This window comes from Balaenoptera ricei, chromosome 1 (assembly GCF_028023285.1).
Source record: "Balaenoptera ricei isolate mBalRic1 chromosome 1, mBalRic1.hap2, whole genome shotgun sequence".
Classification (NCBI taxonomy): Eukaryota; Metazoa; Chordata; class Mammalia; order Artiodactyla; family Balaenopteridae; genus Balaenoptera; species Balaenoptera ricei.
The window spans coordinates 54,579,314-54,604,912 of NC_082639.1; the positions used below are offsets into that span (position 1 = coordinate 54,579,314).

General features: G+C 38.4%; 1 protein-coding gene across 8 annotated transcripts in view; it reads left to right on the forward strand.

The window, feature by feature from the left end:
• The window catches only part of EFCAB7 (EF-hand calcium binding domain 7), a 59,236-nt gene that overhangs the window by 22,883 nt on the left and 10,754 nt on the right, over positions 1-25,599 (forward strand). For 6 of the 8 annotated variants that reach the window (XM_059923893.1, XM_059923902.1, XM_059923916.1 and 3 more), the window contains 4 exons: positions 2,784-2,893; positions 6,401-6,558; positions 7,433-7,566; positions 17,899-18,047. In XM_059923893.1, the coding sequence (XP_059779876.1) occupies positions 2,784-2,893; positions 6,401-6,558; positions 7,433-7,566; positions 17,899-18,047 (551 nt within the window). The remainder of the gene's footprint in view (positions 1-2,783; positions 2,894-6,400; positions 6,559-7,432; positions 7,567-17,898; positions 18,048-25,599) is intronic. The other 2 variants (XM_059923922.1, XM_059923928.1) reach the window with 2 other exon arrangements.

Sequence of the window (25,599 nt, forward strand, 5' to 3'; positions counted from 1 at the left end):
GCATGGGCTCTAGGCGTGCGGGCTTCAGTAGATGTGGCACGTGGGCTCAGTAGTTGTGGCTCATGGGCTCTAGAGTGCAGGCTCAGTAGTTGTGGCGCCCAGGCTTAATTGCTCTGCTGCATGTGGGATCTTCCCAGACCAGGGCTGTAACTCATGTCCCCTGCATTGGCAGGCGGATTCTTAACCACTGTTCCACCAGGGAAGCCCTGGTAATTGATACTTTTAAATGACAATTACAATAGTCATTTTTCAGATAAAAGTATCAAGATAGGTCTGCAAATTCAATGTAGTTGTTTATTCTCTGTATTCTTATGAAGAAGATTTTTTTTTCATTTATTTGTCAAATATTTATTGAAGACCTTATAAACCAAGTATCATTTTAGGTGCTTAAGATACAGATACATCAGAGTACAAAAAATACAAAATCCCTGCCCTTATGAACTTACATTCTAGTGGAGGAAATAAACAATAAATAATAAACATAATAAATAGTAAATGACATGGTGTGTGAGAAGGTGATAAGTGCTATGGGAAAAACATAGAGGAAAAGGGGCATTGTGAATACAAAGGAATATGAGTTGCCATTGAAAGGGATTATTAGTGTATGCTTCATTAGAGGTTGACATTTGAGCAGACTTTGAAAGAGGTGTGTTAATTATCAACTGCTGTGTAACAAACTACCCCAAAACTCAGTGGCTTAAAACAATTAAACGTTTGTTTGCTTATGAGCAGTTCTTTTGGTCTGAGCTGGGCTTGGCTTTTCTCTGTAGGGCTTACTCGTGCATCTGTGATCAGCTGCAGGTTAGCTGCTGGCTGGCTTTAACTGATCTTGGCTGGGCTCTTTCCTTTGTATGCGTTTCAGCTGAGACAACTTGATTCAGCCTTTTATAGTCTCTTACCCTCTAGTAAGTTAGACTGGACTTTTCTTATGGTATAACAGGAATCTAAGAGAGAAAGCAGAAGCACCATAGGCCTGGGCTCAGAACCAGCACATTACTTCTGTTACATTCTGTTGTGCACAGCAAGTCAAAAGACAAGTACAGGGTACAGGGTGGAGAAATAGATTTGACATCTTGATGGAAGAGCTACGAAGTCACATTGCAAGGGGTTGTGGATTCAGAGAGGGATGGCCATTTTTGCTGTCTTCCACAGGAGGCAAGGGAGTAAGCTCTGTGGATGTAGGGCTGGTGGAAGGGGATGGGTGAAGAGTGGAGGAAGTGACAGGTAGAGGGAATCCTCTGTTCAGAGGCTCTGAGGTGAGAGTGTGCTTGGTGTTAGAAGAACAACAAGGTGGCTAGAGTGGGTATATTGAAGTAAGTAAGGAGAGAGTGTAGGGGATGAAGACAGAGAGAAACAAGGACAAAAATCAGGTAGAGTTTTGTTTTGTTTTTTGCCATAATGAGAACTTGGACTTTTACTCTGAGAGAAAAGAGGAACCCTTAGGAGGCTGCCATCAAGATTTTCTCTTCATCTTTGATTTTCAATAGTTTGAATATGTGTCTTCGTGTTTTCTGGGTTTTTTTTGTTGTTGTTGATGCTGTTTTTGAGTTTTGGGGAGGTTTTTTTTTTTTTGGTTGTTTGTTTGTGTTTATCTTTTTGGTATTTATCCTACTAAGGGCTCTCTGAGTTTCTTAGATTTATGGCTTGTTGTCTCATTATTTTTAGAACATTTTCCATCTTTATCTCTTCTGCTCTCTCTTTTCTTCCACTTATACACCTGACATCTTGTTCTCCTGTGCGCCACCACCGATAAGCCAGTGCTTGCATCTCATCTCTCCTTGGAAAGGTCTGTCTTTCCTTGGATTTCAGGCTGCTTGGTTGTCCTGTGACCTCAGCTCTGACAGGTTCAAGAAATGCTATGATTTTGTATTTCATGCATTTTTTCTCATTGTTAGGGTGGAAGCAACATTCTTCCAACTTTCAACTGCATTAGAGGATTTTTAAGTAGAGTTGGAACATAATCTGACATATTTTAACAAGAACAGTCAGGATGCTGTATTGAAAACAGATTGAAGGTACAGAAAGCAAGGGGTCCAGCTAGGACTCTATTGCAGAATTCTAAGAGGGGACTGGTGTTGCTTTGAACTGGGGTGTAGAGGGGATAAGAAGTAGAGATTCTGGATATATTTTGAAGGTCAAACCATAGCATTTCCTGAGGCTTTGTTATGATACGTGAGAGAAGGGAAAAGTTAAAGATGATTCCAGGATTTTGGGTTTTATCAACTGGAAGGAATGAGTTACTCTTATCTGAGATAGAAAAGAGTATAGATGGACAGGTTTTTTTTTCAGATGTTTGGGAAAGCCAGTTTTAGACATAGAAATCCAAGTGGAAATGTCAAATAGGCAGTTGGATATATGGGTCTAATGTTCAGAGGAAAGGTCCTAGCAGGAGATACAAATTTTGGAGTTAACAGCACATAGATGATGTCTAACATCTCTTCCTCCTATGCTCCTTTACAGGTAAGCCAGTGCTTGCATCTTCTGTCTTCTTGAAAGGGTTTGTTTGTCCTTGGATTTCAGCCTACTTGGTTGCCTGGCAACCTTAGCTTTCTGATGAGTTTAAGAAAAGTTATGATTTTTAGAAAGTGTGTATATAGAGAATGTTTCTAACAATTTCATTGTGTATAGGTATATGCCTTATTGCAAATGCTATGATGTTTATAAAAATGGATATGTATTTCTAAAAAAAAAATCCAAAGGGGAAAGAAACCACTACTTTTTTAAATAGGAAAGAGTAAGTAGTGATTGCTTATTTTAAGATGTTTGGTTTTTTTTATTTATAGGAAAACCATCCCCTTGGTTATCAGTTGATACTGCCTTGTATATTCTTAAGGAAAATGAGAGTCAAGCAAATCTACAGCTCATGTGTTTTACTGAACTACGAAATAGAGAAGTATACATATTTATTTTCTAATGTTTAGTTAAAAATATAGTATGACCTCAAGTTTGAGGAAAATAATAGTTTTTCTATATATTTTAAAACTTTTTATCTTCTCTTCCAGTTAAGGTATATACAGTAATCACTATTCATATTACATATGTTTTATTAATTGTGAAGGACTTTTTCTTATTTGCTGAGATTTAAAAATTGAGGATTGATTGGCCATTTTGGCTTCATAACTTATAAGTTGTGTGACATTGTACTTCACTTTCCTCTTTTCTAATGCCCTGATACCCCACATGTGAACATTTTTTTGTTATACTCAATAAAAATGATTGATGCCAGTGGATTTTTTCCCCCTAATACAAGCAATTCAAGGCTTTGAAAATGTTCCTCTAGATGTTTGTCTTACTTGTACTACTATTGCAAAAAAGAAAAACTTCAAGATGACTATCCTCAGGCTTGACTCATAGGGTCCAAAAATAGATTGATCTGAAAAAATGCTTTCAAATGATTTTATATGTTGCCCATGGGGTTGTTCTGATCTTTTCTAATTATACATTTACTCAGAGGCCAAATATGTGAGGCAGATACATAAATGTGGCTATTTGTTTTATGAGGACTACAAAATACATCTGCTACACAACAGGAATAATACTATTCAAGGGCTTACTGCAATATCATATTTAATCTTTATATAGGCCCAACGACAGACAAACATTTCCCTGATGGAATGTTATATAGAAGTCTTTATTGTTGGCTTCCTAACAGACAAGAATAGTTATAGGCAAGAAACAAATAAAATGACAGCAGTTAATGTTTTGATTAAACTCTTCTTCAAAACTGACTACAAAGTTAAATTGAAGATAAAGCATTGTCTAAAACAATAGCTTTCCCACTTTGTTTTGGTTAAAATTACTTTCTTACGAGATTACATGTATAAAAATGTTAGTACATAGCAAGCCTATAATAAAATTTGAATGAATTTCTATTTACCTCTTTACTATAGGCCTCTGTTTATCTGTAATATGTCTTATTTACAAAGGAATTTTAGTTTTGTTTTGTTTTTTTTTTCTTAAGATTTGCTTTTAAATATGTCTAAATACAGTAGTTTGGATTTTCTTAGTTTTTAAAAAAAAGTTACATACAAAAAGCTGTAATAATTAATGTATGCAACTTGATGAGTTTGAAGATAAATATACACCATGCAACCATCATGGCAATCTATGCCATAAAACCATCCATCACCTCCAGAAGTTCCCTCCCACCCTCTTAGTTATTATTATTATAAACACTTATGACGTAAGATCTGCCCTCTTAGCAAAGTTTTAAGTATACAATGCAGTATTGTGAACTATAGGCACTGTGCTGTAAGTAGAGCTCTAGGACTTACTCATCTTGCGTAACATCAACTTTGTACCCTTGGAATAATACCGCCCTGTTTCCCCTTCTCCAGGCCCTGGCAACCTCCTTTCCACTCTCTGCTTCTATGGATTTGACTTTTTTAGATGCATCAATATAAGTGAATCCATATAGTATAGTATTTGGCCTTCTATGTCTGACTTATTTCACTAATATAGTAGCACGATTTTTTTTTTTTTTTAGTTTTTTATACCCTAGTGGCTAGTAGAGAAAATATCAAGGGGCCCATTCACCCCAGGTGTTTTGTTTTAAAGCCAAGCTGCCCCTTTGAGGGTGTAGAAATCAGAAAAGTGAATATCCTATGCCCGTTCACTAAAAATGTTATACAAGTAAATGAGGTAAAAATGAAATGTCCAAGGCAGTTTTGACTTGGGGGAGGGGCAGGAAGGTACCCTAAGGTCATCCCCGCTCTGGCTTTGGAGTCCTGGGGGAGGAGAAGGTTGCTGATGAGTCGATTGGGTGGCTACACACCCCCGGTCATTTCAGCACCAGCTGATGGCTGTTGAGCCTCCCTGCCACACCACAGCTGCCTCGCAGAAGCACTCCAGCCCCTACTAACTGCAGCAGAGCCCAAAGCCGCTCACCCTAATTTGTTCTGGCTCCATTTAACCTACCAAAGTCAAATCAGTCTGGTTTCCTTCTGCTGGGTTCATCCCAGACGATCCCTAAAGATTGGGATCGTCTGGGATCAAAAGTGCTAGTCAGCACTTTCTCTTTTGCAAATCTTTCCTCCCTCTCTGTGAGTCTGAGAAAAAAGGGAAAAGCTAGAATAATACACTAGAATAAGACAAGTAAAATAGGAATTTTAGTTTTAGTTTCATAATTATTTTCTTTAAGAAGAGTTTTGTGCCCATGAAAGACTTTCTATTTGCCAACCACTGTGGCAGTTCAAGTTTATATGTAGAGATAAGGGAGATTCAAGGGATAACATATATTAGGAAACAGCAAGAACTGCTGTTCACTCCTGGATATCAGTCTACATCTGGCCAATCTAAAAGATTATGATTTCCAAAAGATGGGTTTGGTCAACCTTTAGTTTTCAAAATGACCCTCACTTTTATTGGATTGCTTCTTTTATCAAAATAGGACATGGTCACTTTAGGATGATTATGGTTCCTCTGACTTGTGAGGGTAGAAATAGGGCTGAACCCAGAATTTGGATGAGCAACTTTGTTTTGTATATGAGTCCCCAGAATGACCTAAAATAAACCTGGGATTTGAAAGGAGTTTTAGACACAATACCAGACAGAATTCCTTAGGGTTATACTGTGCTGAAGGGCAAATGGCTACTTGCTTAGATATTATACACGACTAGGAAATGCTTAGGTTTAATATATTTGACAGAGACAATCCCTAGGTTTTATAGGAAACCATTGGGCTCCAGAAAGCACCTAGAAGGTTCATAGAGGGATGCCATTTTGCTTTTTCTTATAGAACAGGAGAATAAAATGTTTTCCTATACAAATGTCTTGGCACTCATTATAAATATGCTGTGATGGAAAAGAATTTTGTATAAGGTAGGTTTATCTGGGACTCTGCCTTCTTGTTTTATAGTCCATATTACATAAATAGTAGTAAAATTCCAGTGCTTTTGTCCACATAATTGTATTTTTACAAATATGGCTAATTCATACAAATAGGGAACTCTTTTAAAATATATTTAATTTTTATTTTGTGGCATAGAAGTCTGAATTACAAATCATATATTTATATTTGAATCAAATTAGGCAACTATAACCCAGAAAAATTACTCTAAGATTTTTCTCTTTGCTTCCTGTTGAAATATTTGCATAACAAACATTTTTGAAGATTATTGGGAAGATTTAGAAGTTATATAACTTCTAACCTGTTACAGTTTTAGGCATTTGTTTTTAAAATATATAAAGAACTACATCTAATATTATTAGCCTTACCATTAACAAAAATATTTTGAAGCCTATAAAACATTGATAGAACCATAATAGAATTGGTGAATATTGGTAAAAAAAGAAACTATTTCTAATGCTTCCCTTTCATAAGAAAGATTAAAAGTCATTAAGACTCATGGTGGTTGTTTGTTTGTTTGTTTGTTTGTTTTTAAAATTCTTTTGAGAAAAGATGTTTGGGTGGACTGGTGAACTAGGACCTGGAATTTACTGGTTAATTCCTTCCACAACTGGCTGCAGGCTAAAGAAAGAAAGAAAACCAATAACAGAAGAAGCCCAGCTTGTATATAGAGATGAAACAGGGGAATTATTTCTCACAAAGGAGTTTAGGTAAGTTTTGTTTATTAAAGTTAAGAGCTATAACATCTAGACTGGATATATATCAGTAGCCTGTCTTCCATCCTTTCCTTTGGCTAGCTGCAAATCCCAAACCCAGATTCTAATTAATAGCTCAACTCATCCACTAGGCATCTGAAAGTGACCTTCTGCTCATAGGTCTGGGATTGCCATTCATTTCTGGGTTCCATACATTTGGCAAGTCAACTTTAGTTGCGTATCTACTGATTTCTCCTCCACTAGAAACAGGTCCTGCTAGTTGCACTATTGACTTAGATAGCTATCAAATATGAAATCCAAATAGGGTAGTCCTCCCATACCCTACATGTACACAGTAAGATCTGGCTGCAGGTAGAGAGGAAGAAGAAAGTAGATGGAGAAAGGAGAAAAGAAGAAGGGAACTTCTCTTTGTGTTCCTACTACATGTTGACATGCTGTGGTTGCTTTGGAAACTTGTTTATGTCATGTAATACTAGACTGAGTAAAATATATATTTGGATACATTAATTTTATTATTCACAAATATTGTTTTTTATTTTATTCTTTTCCATTATGGTTTATTATAGGATATTGAATATAGTTCCCTGTGCTATACAATAGGACCTTGTTGTTTATCCATTTTGTATATAATAGTTTGCATCTGCTAGTCCCAAACTCCCAATCCAACCCTCCCCTACTCTCCCTCCCCCTTGACAACCATAAGTCTGTTCTCTGTGTCTGTGAATCTGTTTCTGTTTCGTAGATAACATCATTACAAATATTGTTTAATGCCTTTATATTACTTCCTTTTGAAAGTTATCCTCATAGAAACCTTTTTCAATCTAGTTGCCTTAGAGACAAATAATTAGCTATTTTTTTGTAATTTTAGGTCAACTTTATCAGATATATTTGAAGTAATTGATTTAGATGGAAATGGTCTTCTTAGCCTTGAAGAATATAATTTTTTTGAACTGAGAACAAGTGGTGAGAAATGTGATGAAGATGCTTGGGCTGTCTGCAGAGGTAAGCACTTTTCTTTTTCTTAATGGATATGTAAAATATATATATATACATACACCCTTTCATCCTTAAGAAGTGAAATGTCAAATTTCTCCGTGGAATATTATAGCAATTAGGACAGTTTAAAAGTAGTAGCATTGTTTGTAGACCATAAAAGATTAAACATTTATTTTCCTTAAATTGGTAGTTGGTGTAGTACTCAAGTTAAAAGAAAATGTGAATTACTTAATCATAATTTCTATGTTCTTTGGAGCTTAGAATGTAAAAAACTTTGTCTTAGCTCTTTTAGCAAAGGGACTGAAGTGGTTGAGAGACCCAAACTGCGCCCAGGAGAGGGCAGCAAAGAGCTAATAGGCTAGAGTTTTACTAAAAATTAAGAGGTTTCCAGGAAGTTGTTTATATATGTTAAGAATTCTTTGTTTTTTGTATTTGAGTTGAATTAAGAAAGTCCATCGATGGATGTATAAAAGCCAAAAATGCTAAGATAGGCAAAGAAAAATACTGAGAGCGAGGCAAAGTCAGTTGTCACTTGCGAGGAGTCTGGGAAGAGGGTAGAGCTTGTATATTTAAGCCAAGGGCTGAAAGGTCAAAGGGGAAAGCCAGAAAGCCATAGCCAACTATAGATCACAGAACAAGAAGTTGAGGAGGTTAGAATGCAGTCAGGAGAGAGATTAACTCACATGTTGCTGTCACTGGGGTAGTAATGTGTCCTAATCCTCTGGTTCTTGAAATGGTCTAAGCTTGGCAGTCAGTGAGCCAGAGAGGAGTCTGATAAGTCTGTTTATCTAAACAGCAAGTAAGGTAGAAATATTATTAATATAAAGGTTTTTAAAAATACATCTCTTTTTAACTGAAAGTTTATATACTGTAATCAGTAAGAAGAAATGTATATTGATTTATAATAGTAAACTTCAATTAATAAGATTGATAACACACATAATAGAGTATTATTTTTAGGAGGATGTAATCATCCTGTAACTTTAATGATATAATATTTTGATTCTCTTTGTTCCCTTGTCATATATCAGTTGAATATATTTGTATGAGTACTTTCTGAGTTCTCTGTTCTGTTCCACTGATCTGTTTGTCTCATCTGTCACCAGTACCACACTGTCTTGATTACTGTAGCTTTAAAGTAAGTCTTGAAGTTGGATATTAATAAACTTTAAAAACTTAATGGAGAATTGATCATTTTAAGTTTTAAAAGTAGATTATTTATTGATAGTCTCTATAGCATAGTATCTAGATACATTTTTCTTGAAAGTAATAATTTCTTTTTATTATGTATCAAATATTAATTTTTTTCATCTTGCTTTTCTACTTGGTAGCTCCAGCTTGCATTTTAGTGGCTACCATGTCTTTCTATGATCTATTTAATCTACATTTACTTTTTTTCCTTACAAAAGTTGTGAGTCACTTTTCAAACTCTAAACTTTTTAAACTATTCATCAGTCAACCAGTTTTAAACAGTTATGTCTCTGCCTCTTTTCTCACAATAATGTGTACAAAAGAGATATCTCAAATAAGAGTACCCATTTTCCTTTGGTATATTACAGATGGGAGTTGGAAAATAAGATCTTTCTTTTTTGTAGGACAATTAACAGAATGTAATCCAAAATGAGTAGCTGTTTATTATCTATATTATAGAAACATTCAGGAATTATATATATCTAGATATTTCTTCATGAATTTATGCTTATAAACAATGTTAAAATGGATGTACTTAGATTTGTCTGGGACATTCGTGGACTCCAAAGTGTTCCCCATTATCTAACAGTTTTTTAGGGACCAGTGGACAATTCAGTTAAAATTAAAGCAATTAAGAATATAGCAGGAGTAGGGGCAAGATGGCGGAAGAGTAAGACGCGGAGATCACCTTCCTTCCCACAGATATAGTAGAAATACATCTACACGTGGAACTGCTCCTACAGAACACCCACTGAACGCTGGCAGAAGACGTCAGACCTCCCAAAAGGCAAGAAAATCCCCACGTACTTGGGTAGGGTAAAAGAAAAAAGAAATAACAGAGACAAAAAAATAGGGACGGGACCTGCGCCAGTGGGAGGGAGCCGTGAAGGAGGAAAGGTTTCCAGGCACTAGGAAGCCCCTTTTTGGGCAGAGACTGTGGGTGGCAGAGGGGGGAAGCTTCGGAGCCGCGGAGGAGAGCGCAGCCACAGGGTTGCGGAGGGCAAAGCGGAGAGACTCCCGCACAGAGGCTTGGCGCCAACCAGCACTCACCAGCCCGAGAGGCTTGTCTGCTCACCCGCCGGGGCGGGCGGGGGCTGGGAGCTGAGGCTCGGGCTTTGGTGCTAGCCGGGAGGGAGTCCGGGAAAAAGTCTGCAGCTGCCGAAGAGGCAAGAAACTTTTTCTTGCCTCTTTGTTTCGCGGCGCGCAAGGAGAGGGGATTCAGAGCGCTGCCTAAACGAAATCCAGAGACGGGTGCGAGCTGCGGCTATCAGCGCGGATCCCACAGCAACAGGGGCGCAGAGGGAAAAACGGAGAGATTCCCGCACAGAGGCTCAGCACCGAGCAGCGCTTACCGGCCCGAGAGGCTTGTCTGCTCACCCGCTGGGGCGGGCGGGGCTGGGAGCTGAGGCGCGGGCTTCGGTCGGATCGCAGGGAGAGGACTGGGGTTGGCAGCGTGAACACAGCCTGAAGGGGTTGGCGTGCCGCGGCAAGCCGGGAGGGAGCCGGAGAGGAGGTCTGCAGCCGCTGAGGAGGCAAGAGACTTTTTCTTGCCTCTTTGTTACACGGCGCGCAAGGAGAGGGGATTCAGAGCGCCGCCTAAACGAACTCCAGAGACTGGCGCGAGCCGCGGCTATCAGCGCGGACCCCAGAAACGGGTGCGAGCCGCGGCCATCAGCGCAAACCCCAGAGACTGGTAGGAAACGCTGAGGCTGCTGCTGCTGCCACCAAGAAGCCTGTGTGCGAGCACAGGTCACTCTCCACACTGCCCCTCCCAGGAGCCGGTGCAGCTCACCACTGCCAGGCTCCCGTGATCCCGGGACAACTTCCCCGGGAGAACACACGGCGCACCTTGGGCTGCTGCAACGTCACAAAGCCTCTGACGCCGCAGGCTCGCCCGCCTCCTCCGTACCGCTCCCTCCCCCAGCCTGAGTGAGTCAGAGCCCCCGAAGCAGCTGCTCCTTTAACCCCGTTCTGTCTGGGCGGGGAACGGACGCCCTCAGGCGACGTACATGCAGAGGCGGGTCCAAATCCAAAGCTGAACGCTGGGAGCTGTAGGAACAAAGAAGAGAAAGGGAAATCTCCCCCAGCAGCCTCAGAAGCAGCTGATTAAAGCTCCACAAACAACTTGATGTGCCTGCATCTGTTGAATACCTGAATAGACAACGAATCATCCCAAATTCAAAAGGTGGACTTTAGGAGCAGGATATATTAATTTCCCCTTTTCCTTTTTTTGTGAGTGTATATGTGTATGCTTCTGGGTGAGATTTTGTCTGTATAGCTTTGCTTTCACCATCAGTCCTAGGGTTAGGTCCGTCCATTTTTTTTTTTTTTTACTTAAAAAAATTTTTTTTTCCTAATATATGTTTTCTTAATAATTTTTTCTGTATTTTCTATTTTTAGAATTTAAAAATTTTTTAATAAGTATTTTCATATTTTTTATTTTAAAAAATTAAAAATTTTTTTAAATAAATTTTTTTCTTAAAAATTTTTTTCTTATTTTTTACTATAAAAAATTAATAAATCTATTTTTAAAAAATTAAAAAAAAATTTTTCTGAATACATTTACTCTTAATAATTTTTTTTTCTTATTTTTTATTATAATAGCTTTATTTTATTTTATTTTATCCTCTTTTTTTCTTTCTATTTTTTTCTCCCTTATATTCTGAGCCGTGTGGATGAAAGGCTCTTGGTGCTCCAGCCAGGTATCAGGGCTGTGCCTCTGAGGTGGGAGAGCCAACTTCAGGACACTGGTCCACAAGAGACCTACCAGCTCCACGTAATACCAAACGGCAAAAATCTCTCAGAGATCTCCATCTCAACATCAAGACCCAGCTTCACTCAACGACCAGCAAGCTACAGTGCTGGACACCCTATGCCAAACAACTAGCAAGACAGGAACACAGCCCCATCCATTAGCAGGGAGGCTGCCTAAAATCATAAGGCCACAGACACCCCAAAACACACCACCAGACGTGGACGTGCCCACCAGAAAGACAAGATTCAACCTCATCCACCAGAACACAGGCAATAGTCCCCTCCACCAGGAAGCCTACACAACCCACTGAACCAACCTTACCCACTGGGAACAGATACCAAAAACAACGGGAACTACGAACCTGCAGCCTGTGAAAAGGAGACCCCAAACACAGTAAGATAAGCAAAATGAGACGACAGAAAAACACACAGCAGATGAAGGAGCAGGGTCAAAACACACCAGACCTAACAAATGAAGAGGAAATAGGTAGTCTACCTGAAAAAGAATTCAGAATAATGATAGTAAGGATGATCCAAAATCTTGGAAATAAAATAGACAAAATGCAAGAAACATTTAACAAGGACGTAGAAGAACTAAAGAGGAACCAAGCAATGATGAAAAACACAATAAATGAAATTAAAAATACTCTAGATGGGATCAATAGCAGAATAACTGAGGCAGAAGAAAGGATAAGTGACCTGGAAGATAAAATGGTGGAAATAACTACTGTAGAGCAGGATAAAGAAAAAAGAATGAAAAGAACTGAGGACAGTCTCAGAGACCTCTGGGACAACATTAAACGCACCAACATTCGAATTATAGGGGTCCCAGAAGAAGAAGAGAAAAAGAAAGGGACTGAGAAAATATTTGAAGAGATTATAGTTGAAAACTGCCCTAATATGGGAAAGGAAATAGTTAATCAAGTCCAGGAAGCACAGAGAGTCCCATACAGGATAAACCCAAGGAGAAACACGCCAAGACACATATTAATCAAACTGTCAAAAATTAAATATAAAGAAAACATATTAAAAGCAGCAAGGGAAAAACAACAAATAACACACAAGGGAATCCCCATAAGGTTAACATCTGATCTTTCAGCAGAAACTCTGCAAGCCAGAGGGAGTGGCAGGATATACTTAAAGTGATGAAGGAGAAAAACCTACAACCAAGATTACTCTACCCAGCAAGGATCTCATTCAGATGTGATGGAGAAATTAAAACCTTTACAGACAAGCAAAAGCTGAGAGAGTTCAGCACCACCAAACCAGCTTTACAACAAATGCTAAAGGAGCTTCTCTAGGCAAGAAACACAAGAGAAGGAAAACACCTAAAATAACAAACCCAAAACATTTAAGAAAATGGGAATAGGAACATACATATCGATAATTACCTTGAATGTAAATGGATTAAATGCTCCCACCAAAAGACACAGACTGGCTGAATGGATACAAAAACAAGACCCATATATATGCTGTCTACAAGAGACCCACTTCAGACCTAGAGACACATACAGACTGAAAGTGAGGGGATGGAAAAAGATATTCCATGCAAATGGAAATCAAAAGAAAGCTGGAGTAGCAATTCTCATATCAGACAAAATAGACTTTAAAATAAAGAATATTATAAGAGACAAAGAAGGACACTATATAATGATCAAGGGATCGATCCAAGAGGAAGGTATAACAATTGTAAATATTTATGCACCCAACATAGGAGCACCTCAATACATAAGGCAAATACTAACAGCCATAAAAGGGGAAATTGACAGCAACACAATCATAGTAGGGGACTTTAACACCCCACTTTCACCAATGGACAGATCATCCAAAATGAAAATAAATAAGGAAACACAAGCTTTAAATGATACATTAAACAAGATGGACTTAATTGATATTTATAGGACATTCCACCCAAAAACAACAGAATACACATTTTTCTCAAGTGCGCATGGAACATTCTCCAGGATAGATCATATCTTGGGTCACAAATCAAGCCTTGGTAAATTTAAGAAAATTGAAATCGTATCAAGTATCTTTTCCGACCACAACGCTATGAGACTAGATATCAATTACAGGAAAAGATGTGTAAAAAATACAAACACATGGAGGCTACACAATACACTACTTAATAACAAAGTGATCACTGAAGAAATCAAAGGGGAAATCAAAAAATATGTAGAAACAAATGACAATGGAGATACGACGACCCAAAACCTATGGGACGCAGCAAAAGCAGTGCTAAGAGGGAAGTTTATAGCAATACAAGCCTACCTCAAGAAACAGGAAACATCTCGAATAAACAACCTAACCTTGCACCTAAAGCAATTAGAGAAAGAAGAACAAAAAAACCCCAAAGCTAGCAGAAGGAAAGAAATCATAAAGATCAGGTCAGAAATAAATGAAAAAGAAATGAAGGAAACAATAGCAAAAATCAATAAAACTAAAAGTTGGTTCTTTGAGAAGATAAACAAAATTGATAAACCATTAGCCAGACTCATCAAGAGAAAAAGGGAGAAGACTCAAATCAATAGAATTAGAAATGAAAAAGGAGAAGTAACCACTGACACTGCAGAAATACAAAAGATCATGAGAGATTACTACAAGCAACTCTACGCCAATAAAATGGACAACCTGGAAGAAATGGACAGATTCTTAGAAATGCACAAACTGCCGAGACTGAACCAGGAAGAAATAGAAAATATGAACAGACCAATCACAAGCACTGAAATTGAAACTGTGATTAAAAACCTTCCAACAAACAAAAGCCCAGGACCAGAGGGCTTCACAGGTGAATTCTATCAAACATTTAGAGAAGAGCTAACACCTATCCTTCTCAAACTCTTCCAAAATATTGCAGAGGGAGGAACACTCCCAAACTCATTCTACGAGGCCACCATCACCCTGATACCAAAACCAGACAAAGATGTCACAAAGAAAGAAAACTACAGGCCAATATCACTGATGAACATAGATGCAAAAATCCTCAACAAAATACTCGCAAACAGAATCCAACAGCACATTAAAAGGATCATACACCATGATCAAGTGGGGTTTATCCCAGGAATGCAAGGATTCTTCAATATACGTAAATCAATCAATGTGATACACCGTATTAACAAATTGAAGGAGAAAAACCATATGATCATCTCAATAGATGCAGAGAAAGCTTTCGACAAAATTCAACACCCATTTATGATAAAAGCCCTGCAGAAAGTAGGCATAGAGGGAACTTTCTTCAACATAATAAAGGCCATATATGACAAACCCACAGCCAACATTGTCCTCAATGGTGAAAAACTGAAACCATTTCCACTAAGATCAGGAACAAGACAAGGTTGCCCACTCTCACCACTATTATTCAACATAGTTTTGGAAGTGTTAGCCACAGCAATCAGAGAAGACAAAGAAATAAAAGGAATCCAAATCGGAAAAGAAGAAGTAAAGCTGTCACTGTTTGCAGATGACATGATACTATACATAAAGAATCCTAAAGATGCTACCAGAAAACTCCTAGAGCTAATCAATGAATTTGGTAAAGTAGCAGGATACAAAATTAATGCACAGAAATCTCTTGCATTTCTATATACTAATGACGAAAAATCTGAAAGTGAAATTAAGAAAACACTCCCGTTTACCATTGCAACAAAAAGAATAAAATATCTAGGAATAAACCTACCTAAGGAGACAAAAGACCTGTATGCAGAAAATTATAAGACACTGATGAAAGAAATTAAAGATGATACAAATAGATGGAAAGATATACCATGTTCCTGGATTGGAAGAATCAACATTGTGAAAATGACTCTACTACCCAAAGCAATCTACAGATTCAATGCAATCCCTATCAAACTACCACTGGCATTTTTCACAGAACTAGAACAAAAAATTTCACAATTTGTATGGAAACACAAAAGACCCCGAATAGCCAAAGCAATCTTGAGAACGAAAAATGGAGCTGGGGGAATCAGGCTCCCTGACTTCAGACTATATTACAAAGCTACAGTAATCAAGACAGTTTGGTACTGGCACAAAAACAGAAATATAGATCAATGGAACAGGATAGAAAGCCCAGAGATAAACCCACGCACATATGGTCACCTTATCTTTGATAAAGGAGGCAAGCATATACAGTGGAGAAAAGACAGCCTCTTCAATAAGTGGTGCTGGGAAAATTGGACAGGTACATGTAAAAGTATGAAATCAGAACACTCCCTGACACCATGCACAAAAATAAACTCAAAATGGATTAAAGACCTAAGTGTAAGACCAGACACTATCAAACTCTTAGAGGAAAACATAGGCAGAACACTCTATGACATACATCACAGCAAGATTCTTTTTGACCCAGCTCCCAGAGAAGTGGAAATAAGAACACAAATAAACAAATGGGACCTAATGAAACTTAAAAGCTTTTGCACAGCAAAGGAAACCATAAACAAGACCAAAAGACAACGATCAGAATGGGAGAAAATATTTGCAAATGAAGCAACTGACAAAGGATTAATCTCCAAGATTTACAAGCAGCTCATGCAGCTCAATAAAAAAAAAACGAACAACCCAATCCAAAAATGGGCAGAAGACCTAAATAGACATTTCTCCAAAGAAGATATACAGATGGCCTACAGACACATGAAAGAATGCTCAACATCATTAATCATTAGAGAAATGCAAATCAAAACTACAATGAGATATCATCTCACACCGGTCAGAATGGCCATCATCAAAAAATCTAGAAACAATAAATGCTGGAGAGGGTGTGGAGGAAAGGGAACTCTCTTGCACTGTTGGTGGGAATGTAAATTGATACAGCCACTATGGAGAACAGTATGGAGGTTCCTTAAAAAACTACAAATAGAACTACCATACGATCCAGCAATCCCACTACTGGGCATATACCCTGAGAAAACCATAGTTCAAAAAGAGTCATGTACCAAAATGTTCATTGCAGCTCTATTTACAATAGCCAGGACATGGAAGCAACCTAAATGTCCATCGACAGATGAATGGATAAAGAAGATGTGGCACATATATACAATGGAATATTATTCAGCCATAAAAAGAAATGAAATGGAGGTATTTGTAATGAGGTGGATGGAGTTAGAGTCTGTCATACAGAGTGAAGTAAGTCAGAAAGAGAAAAACAAATACAGTATGCTAACACATATATACGGAATCTAAGGAAAAAAAAAAAAAAAAAGGCCATGAAGAACCTAGTGGCAAGACGGGAATAAAGACACAGACCTACTAGAGAATGGACTTGAGGATATGGGGAGGGAGTGGGGTGAGATGTGACAGGGTGAGAGAGTGTCATGGACATATATACACTACCAAATGTAAAATAGATAGCTAGTGGGAAGCAGCCGCATAGCACAGGGAGATCAGCTCGGTGCTTTGTGACCACCTAGAGGGGTGGGATGGGGAGGGTGGGAGGGAGGGAGATGCAAGAGGGAAGAGATATGGGAACATATTGTATATGTATAACTGATTAACTTTGTTATAAAGCAGAAGCTAACACACCATTGTAAGGCAATTATACTTCAATAAAGAAGTTTAAAAAAAAAAAAAAAAAAAGAATATAGCAGTCTCGGGCTTCCCTGGTGGCGCAGTGGTTGAGAGTCCGCCTGCTGATGCGGGGGACGCGGGTTCGAGCCCTGGTCTGGGAAGATCCCACATGCCGTGGAGCGGCTGGGCCCGTGAGCCACAATTACTGAGCTTGCACGTCTGGAGCCTGTGCTCCGCGGCAAGAGAGGCCGCGGTGGTGGGAGGCCCGTGCAGCGCGATGAGGAGTGGCCCCCGCTTGCCACAACTAGAGAAAGCCCTCGCACAGAAACGAAGACCCAACACAGCCATAAATAAATAAAAATTAAAAAAAAAAAAAGAATATAGCAGTCTCCTTAAACCTGGCACCATCCAAATTTCCCTTTTGAAACACCAGTAGTTTGGGGGGTATTACATCAAATTTATTTGGGTTTAAATGGCAAATATATAAGAAGCATTTTAATTTTTGAAATACAGCACTGGCTTTGGCAGCACATATACTAATTTTTGAAATATATGTCAGTATATACTTTAGATAAGCAGGCAGGTTGGAATTTCTCCAGAAAAATTAAAATTTCCTCTGATTTTGGAATATATTTGCACTATTTTTGACTTCAGATCTTGTTGAAAAACTAAATCATGCACTGTGACAGTGCTTATGCTGAGTTGTGGAAAATTAGAACAGTATCTCTCAAACATGTTTTGAGTCATTCTTATTTCACTTTTGTAGTGCTCACAGATTCCTAAGGCCTCCTTTAAAATAAACATTTGTGAATACTAATAAATAATAGACATTTTAGTAAGTGTATGAATTTTAAAATTATGTAAGAAAGAAACTTTTGGTTGTTTTGACAGAGAATTTCGATACAAAGAAGAATGAACTAACAAGACAGGGCTTTATGGATCTGAATCTAATGGAAGCCAATGATGGAGAAGGAGATCCTCGTGACCTTTGGGTAACTCTACACTCAATGGGCTACAATAAAGCTCTGGAACTGACAGAGGTAAAACAATCTTGAATTTTTGCAGTGGGTTTAATGTACATAATATTTTACCCCAAGAGCATTTTCCTGACACAGGACTTTTGAATTGGGCTCTAAAATCCTTGAACTTAAATACGTGAATGAATCCTGGGCACAACAGTATGTTTCTGCTAGTTTATACAAGTTCTTACCTGAAATTTAGTTACTGCCAACATTTAAGTAATTCAGGAACAAAAGGAGTTTGAGCATATGATATTCAGGGAAAAGATTGGTAATATAAAAAATTATTTTTCTTAATTGGCGATGGCTATTTGAGTTGCTAAAATTTCATTTCTGTTCAGAGACTCTTTGTCCTAATAGAATAAAGGCTCTCATAATAAGGAGAATATGTCTGGATGAGAACTGGAATTCTGATCTTTTTACAGAGGTACTCCTTGGGTTAATATTTGTAAAACACTTGGAACAGCACTTGGCTCATAGAAAGCACTGTGTATGTATTAGCTATCATTATTATTATTTATTAACATGATAAGGTATAAAAGTTGAATAAGACTCCCAATAAACCAGAGGAATAATAAAAATTAGGCCTATTTCTTAAATTTTATATTTTTGTGTCCTTTAATAAAGTTTAGAATAAAGGATTTAATAGTTTTAGACCACACAATTAGATAACAATACATTTGTTTATAAATTAAAAATAGTATCTGTCCTTTCTATAAATAAATCAACCTCAGAGGGTAACACTACCACCAACAAATTTTAAGTTTTGGGTGTATTGAGTCTTTGGTTTAGTTCCTAGTTTTGGCATCATTTAACATTCCTCATAAATTTTTTTTCTGAGAAGTTCTCTATAATTTTTTTTGCCATTTTTATTAATAAGAGGTGAATAGTTCCAGTAACTTTTTACATCCTACTTTAACCTAACATTTAGTGAATCTCACATTTTTAAGCATGGTGCAAAATCAGCATCTAATCTGTGAATAATATTGTGTCTGCTACACATGCTTTCACTTAACAAAGGAATTAGTTAAGAGCAAATTAAGACATTTTATAACATTTGCTGATGTCACTGACTTCTGAAGTCACAGGCAAGAAGGATTTCTGAGACAAATATCTTTTTATTTAAATTTTATTTTTTTATTGAATAGGTAATATATTCATATCATTGAACGTTCCAAAGGTAAAAAAAAAAAAATTTATACAGTGAAAATGTCAAAGGATGATGAGACCACCACTCAGTAGCTGAAATAAAAAGACAAAAATGAAATGATTGCTTACTACAAGGGAGAGCTATCTGGTCAGGTGTAGTCTCTCTATGCAAAGCAGAATGTTCATCTTATTTATAAAGTGTTTTGGGGAAGCATGGTTACTCAGGTGAGACTGTTGACTGGTTGGCACTCAGTGGTATATTTATTTACATGAGTCTGTCTGTGATTGCTTGACTTTCAAAAGTGAGGAGCCAACACTGGCTGACTTAAACAAAAGTGTGTTTATTGAAGTGAGTTGTTGCAGATCAACTGAACAGTTTTAAAACAAGTTCTGGGGAGAGAGATCAAGATGGCAGAATAGAAGGATGTGGATCTCACCTCCTCCCACAAATACATCAAAAATACATTTACATGTGGGACAATTCTCACAGAATACTTACTGGACACTGGCAGATCTCATACAACCAAAACTACAAGAAAGATCACCACGTAACTGGGTAAGACGAAAGAAAAAAAAAAAGGAATCAGGATGGGACCTGTACCCCTGGGAGGGAGCTGTGAAAGAGGAAAGGTTCCCTCACCCTGGGAACCCCCCTCACCAGCTGGGAGATCAGCCAGGACAGAAAGGGAGATTCAGAGGCTCAGAGGAGAGTGCAGCATAGGCTTGCAGCAGGCAGAGCAGAAAGAGACCAGCACAGATGGTCCTGGCCACTTGCTGCACACTTCAGCCTGAGATGCGCATCTGTTGGTGTGCACAGTGGCTGGGTGCTGAAACTTGGGTTTCAGCGGACAGACCTGGGGAGGGGACTGGGGTTGGCTGCATGGAGACGGCCCAAAGGGGCTGGAGTGTGGCCTGGGCCACAAATGGGGGTGTGCACGGGATGAAGCCTAGGTCTGCCATAGAAGCCCCGTTGTTAATGCATGCAAAGGGAGGGGCAGGGCCCTACACTAGCAGCCTCATTCCCAGTGACCTCACAGCAGGCGCAGCTCCACCTCCATGAGCTCTGGGAGCACCAAGCTGCAGTTGCCCACATACAGAGGCAGAGCTGAAATCTGAGCCAATCCCCAGGGGCCGCTTGACTTCAGAAGCCGGGCTGAAATCTGAGCCTTGTCCAGAGGCTTTGCAACTTTGATGGATGTATGCTGCCAGCACCTTTGTAAGCTCAGCACCTGTGGGACATCTGCATGGATTACTGGTGCTCCCATGGCTGGGGCAGGCCTGGAGTTAGCAGCTGTGGGCTTTGCAGGCATGTACATGCGAAGGCAGGGCCAGGGTCTGCGCTGATTCCCTAGTGCCCACAGCGGGTTCAGAGGCACAACTATATGTGACTACTGTGGGTCCTGGTGCCTGTGAACACAGTGCCTGAGGGACATCTGGGTTGATTGCCTGCAATCCCATGGCTGAGGTGGGGCGGAGGGCAGTGCCAACAACAGTGTACTTCGTGAGCACACGACGGGTGACACGCGACACCGGAGCACACTACCTTGTGGACAGCTCCCACAGAGGAATACTCAGTGGCTCTCCCAGCAGAGGTACTTCAACCCCACCTACCCCACACCACAGCTCAGAAATGGATCTGGGGACTTATACTTCAACAAATGAAGAGCAGACCTTGACCCTGACAAGGCTATGACAGCCACAGAGCAAAGAGGAGGCCCTGCTCAACATCCAGTGAAGGCTCTGGTCACCACAAGTCCAATCACACCCCCTATCAAGGGGATAACAGCCAGCACACACTGAGGAAAAATGTGGCAGGCATCCATACTAAAAACAGCCCTCGCACCAAAACTATCAGACTCATGCAGGCTACACAGGGATACTCCCACATAAAAACAGCCCTTCATGACCACAGTAGATACCTGTTTCTCCTAAATTCAGAGTCAGAGAAATATAAGTAGAATGAAGAATCAGAGGAACCACTCCCAATGAAAAGAACAAGAGAAAGTCCCTGAAAGGACAAACAGTGAAACGGACCTCTCCAGTCTGCTAGATCCCAAGTTCAAAGAGGAGGTAATAACAGCACTGAAGGGGGAGTTCCCTGGTGGTCTAGCGGTTAGGATTTGGCACTTTCACTGCCACGGCCTGGGTTCAATCCCTGGTTGGGGAACTGAGATCCTGCAAGCTTCACGGTGCAGCCAAAATAAACGAACAAAACAACAACAGAACACTGAAGGAATTAAGAAAGCCTATTGATAGAAATGCAGATCAAGGAACTGTAACAAGGAACTAGAAACTATAAAAGAGGAGCCAATTAAAATTAGAAAACTTATTTGCTGAGATGAAAGCCAAGGTAAAGGCAGTAAATAGCAAACTAAGTAATGCAGAAAAACGAATAAGTTATCTGGAAGATAGAATAATGGAAATCACCCAATCAGAACAGCAGATAGAAAGATAAACAGCAAAAAAAAAAAAAAAAGAAAGCAATATATGAGACCTATAGGATAATATAAAGCAAGCCAATCTATGCATAATAGGGATCCCAGGAGAAAAAGAAAGAGAAAAAGAGATTGAAAATGTATTTGAGGAAATTTTGGCTGAAAACTTCCCAAACCTAAAGAAAGCAACATATCCAGGTACAGGAAGCACAGAGGGTCCCAAACAGGATGAACCCAAACAGAACTATATCAAGATATATTATATAATTAAAATGGCAAACATCAAAGATAAAGAGTGGATTCTAAAGACAGCAAGATAAAAACAAAGAGTTAGTTACAAGGGAAGCCCCATAAGGCTGATTTCTCTACAGAAACATTGCAGGCCAGAAGGGAGTGGCAAGACATATTCCAAGTTCTGAAAGGGAAAAACCTGCAACCTAGGATACTCTACCCAGAAAAATTATCATTTAGAATAGAAGGAGAGATAAGATAATGAATTTTTCAGATAAGCAAAAACTAAAAGAATACAGCAATACTAAACCTATCCTAAAAGAAATATTGAATGGTCTTCTCTAAAGAGAAAAGAGGGCTTCCCTGGTGGCGCAGTGGTTGAGAATCCGCCTGCCAATGCAGGGGACACGGGTTCGAGCCCTGGTCTGGGAAGATCACACATGCCGTGGAGCGGCTGGGCCTGTAAGCCACAACTACTGAGCCTGCGCATCTGGAGCCTGTGCTCCGCAACAAGAGAGGCCGCGATAGTGAGAGGCCCACGCACCGCAATGAAGAGTGGCCCCCACTTGCCGCAACTAGAGAAAGCCCTCACACAGAAACGAAGACCCAACACAGCCATAAATAAATAAATAAATAGATAAATAAATATATAAATAAAAATTAAATAGAAAAGAAACAAGAATCTATAGGAAAGAGAAAATCACAGTCAAATCAGGCATTACACAGAAAAACAATTTCTTTGTGAAAGCAATGATAACTACAATGAACAGCAAAAGCATAAACATGAAGATGTAAAAGAGGACATCAAAATAAAATGTGGAGGAGAGGAGTAAGAAAATGTAGGGGTTTTTTTTAAGAATGTGTTTGAGCCTATATGACTACCAGTCTAAAGCAAGTAGATATACTAATGGGTTAACATACTTGAAAAACAGGGTAACCACAACTCAAAAAAACATATAATAGATTCACAAAAAACAAGAACAAAAGAACTCAAGCATAACACAAAAGAAAACCATCAGACCACCAAAGGAAAAACAAAAAGAGAAAGAAAGGAACAAAGAAGAAATTGAAAATCTACTGGAAAACAAGGTTTAAAATGGCAGTAAATGCATATCTATCAATAATTACCTTAAATGTCAATGGACTAAATGCACCAGTCAAAAGACATAGAGTGGCAAGGTGGATAATAAAACAAGAGCCTACAATATGCTGCCTACAAGAGACCCACTTAAGGGTGAAGTACGCACACAGATTGAAAGTGAGGGGATGGAAAAAGATATTTCATGCAAACTGAAATGACAAGAAAGCAGGGGTAGATAGCAATACTCAGATGAAATAGACTGTAAAATAAAGGCCATAAAGAAAGATAAAGAAGGACACTATATAATGATAAAAGGATCAATACAAGAAGAGGACATAACACCCATTAACATATATGCACCCAATATAGGAGCACCTAAATACATAAAACAAATACTAACAGACATAAAGGGAGAAATTGATGGGAATACAATAATTGTAGGAGACTTTAACACCTCACTGACATCAATGGACAGATCATCCAGACAGAAAATCAAGAAGGCAACAGAGATCCTAAATGATATAACAGACCAGTTAGACTTAATTGCTATTTTCAGGACATTACATCCAAAAAACAGAATACACATTCTTTTCAAGTGCACATGGAACATTCTTTAGGATAGACCACATACTAGGACACAGAATAAGCCTCAACAAATTTAAGAGGACAGAAATTATTTCAAGCATCTATTCTGACCACAATGGCATGAAACTAGAAATAAACCACAGAAAGAGAAATGAGAAAAAAATGATTACATGGAGACTAAACAACATGCTACTAAAAAACCAATGGGTCAACAATGAATTAAATCAACAACTTAACCTACCACCCACCACCTTCTTAGAAAAAGAAGAACAAACAAAAATTAAGGTCAGCACAAGGAAGGAAATAACAAAGATCAGAGAGTAAATAAATAAAATAGAGATAAAACACATTAGGAAAAATCAATAAAACAAAGAGCTGGCTTTTTGAAAGGGTAAGCAAAATCAACAAACCTCTGGCCAGGCTAACCAAGAAGAAAAGAGAGAGGACCCAAATAAACAAAATAAGAAATGAAAAAGGAGAAATAACAGCTGATACTGCAGAAATACAAAAAACCATAAGAGTATACTATGAACAATTATTTGCCAACAAATTGGACAACCAAGAAGAAATGGACAAGTTTTTAGAAGCATAAAGCCCACCAAAACTGAATCAAGAAGAAATAGGTAATTTGAACAGACCAATCACTAGAAGTGAAATAGAATCTATATAAAAAAAAAAAAAAACTCCCTGCAAACGAAAGTCCAGAATCAATGGCATCACTGGGAAATTCTACCAAACATACAAAGAAGAACTTATACCAAACCTTCTCAAACTCTTCCAAAGAGTTGAAGAGGAGGGGACACTCCCAAAGTCATTCTGTGAAGCCACCATCACCCTGATACCAAAACCAAAGACACTACCAAGAAAGAAAATTACAGGCCAATATCTTTGATGAATATAGAGGCAAAAATTCTAACAACACATAAAAAAGATCATATACTGTGATCAAATGTATTCATCCCAAGGTGACAGGGATGGTTCAACATACGCAAATCAATCAATGTGGTACACCACATCAACAAAAGCAAAGACAAAGCACATGATCATTACAATAGATGCAGAAAAAGCATTTGATAAAATTCAACATCCATTCATGATAAACACTCTTACCAAAATGTGGTTAGAGGGAACATATCTCAACATAATAAAAGCTATTTATGACAAACCCACAGCCAACATAATATTCAATGATAAAAGCTGAAAACCTTCCCACTAAAATCTGGAACAAGACAAGGATGCCCACTCTCACCACTTCTCTTCAGCATAGTATTGGAAGTCCTAGCCACAGCAATCAGACAAGAAAATGAAATAAAATGTATCCAAATTGGAAGGGAAGAGGTAAAATTGTCATTATATGCAGATGACATGATACTATACATAGAAAATCCTAAAGACTCCATGCAAAAACTACTAGAACTGATAAACAAATTCAGCAAGGTATCAGGATACAAGATTAATGTACAGAAATCTGTTGCATTTCTTTACACTGACAATGAAATATAAGAAAGGAAAGTGAAAAAAAAATCTCTTTTAAAATCACATCAAAAAATTAAATACTTAGAAATAAACCTGACCAAGGAGGTAAAAGACTTATATGCTGAGAACTATAAAACATTGGTAAAGGAAACTGAAGATGATTCAAAGAAATGGAAAGATATTCCATGCTCTTGGATTGGAAGAATTAATATTGTTTAAATGGCCATACTTCCCAAAGCAATCTGTAGACTTAATGAGATCCCTTTCATGACATTTTTCACAGAAATAGAACAAATAACCCTAAAATTTATATGGAATCACAAAAGACCCAGAATTGCCAAAGCAATCCTGAGGAAAAAGAACAAAGCTGGAGGCATAATCCTCCCAGACTTCTGACAATACTACAAAGCTACAGTAATCAAAAGAGTATGGTGTTGGCACAGAAACAGACATGTGGATCAATGGAACAGAATAGAAAGCCCAGAAATAAACAAACACACCTACGGACTATTAATCTTTGACAAAGGAGGCAAGAATATACAATGGAGAATGGAGAAAAGACAGTCTCTTCAGCAAGTGGTGTTGGGAAAGCTGGACAGCTGCATGTAAATCAATG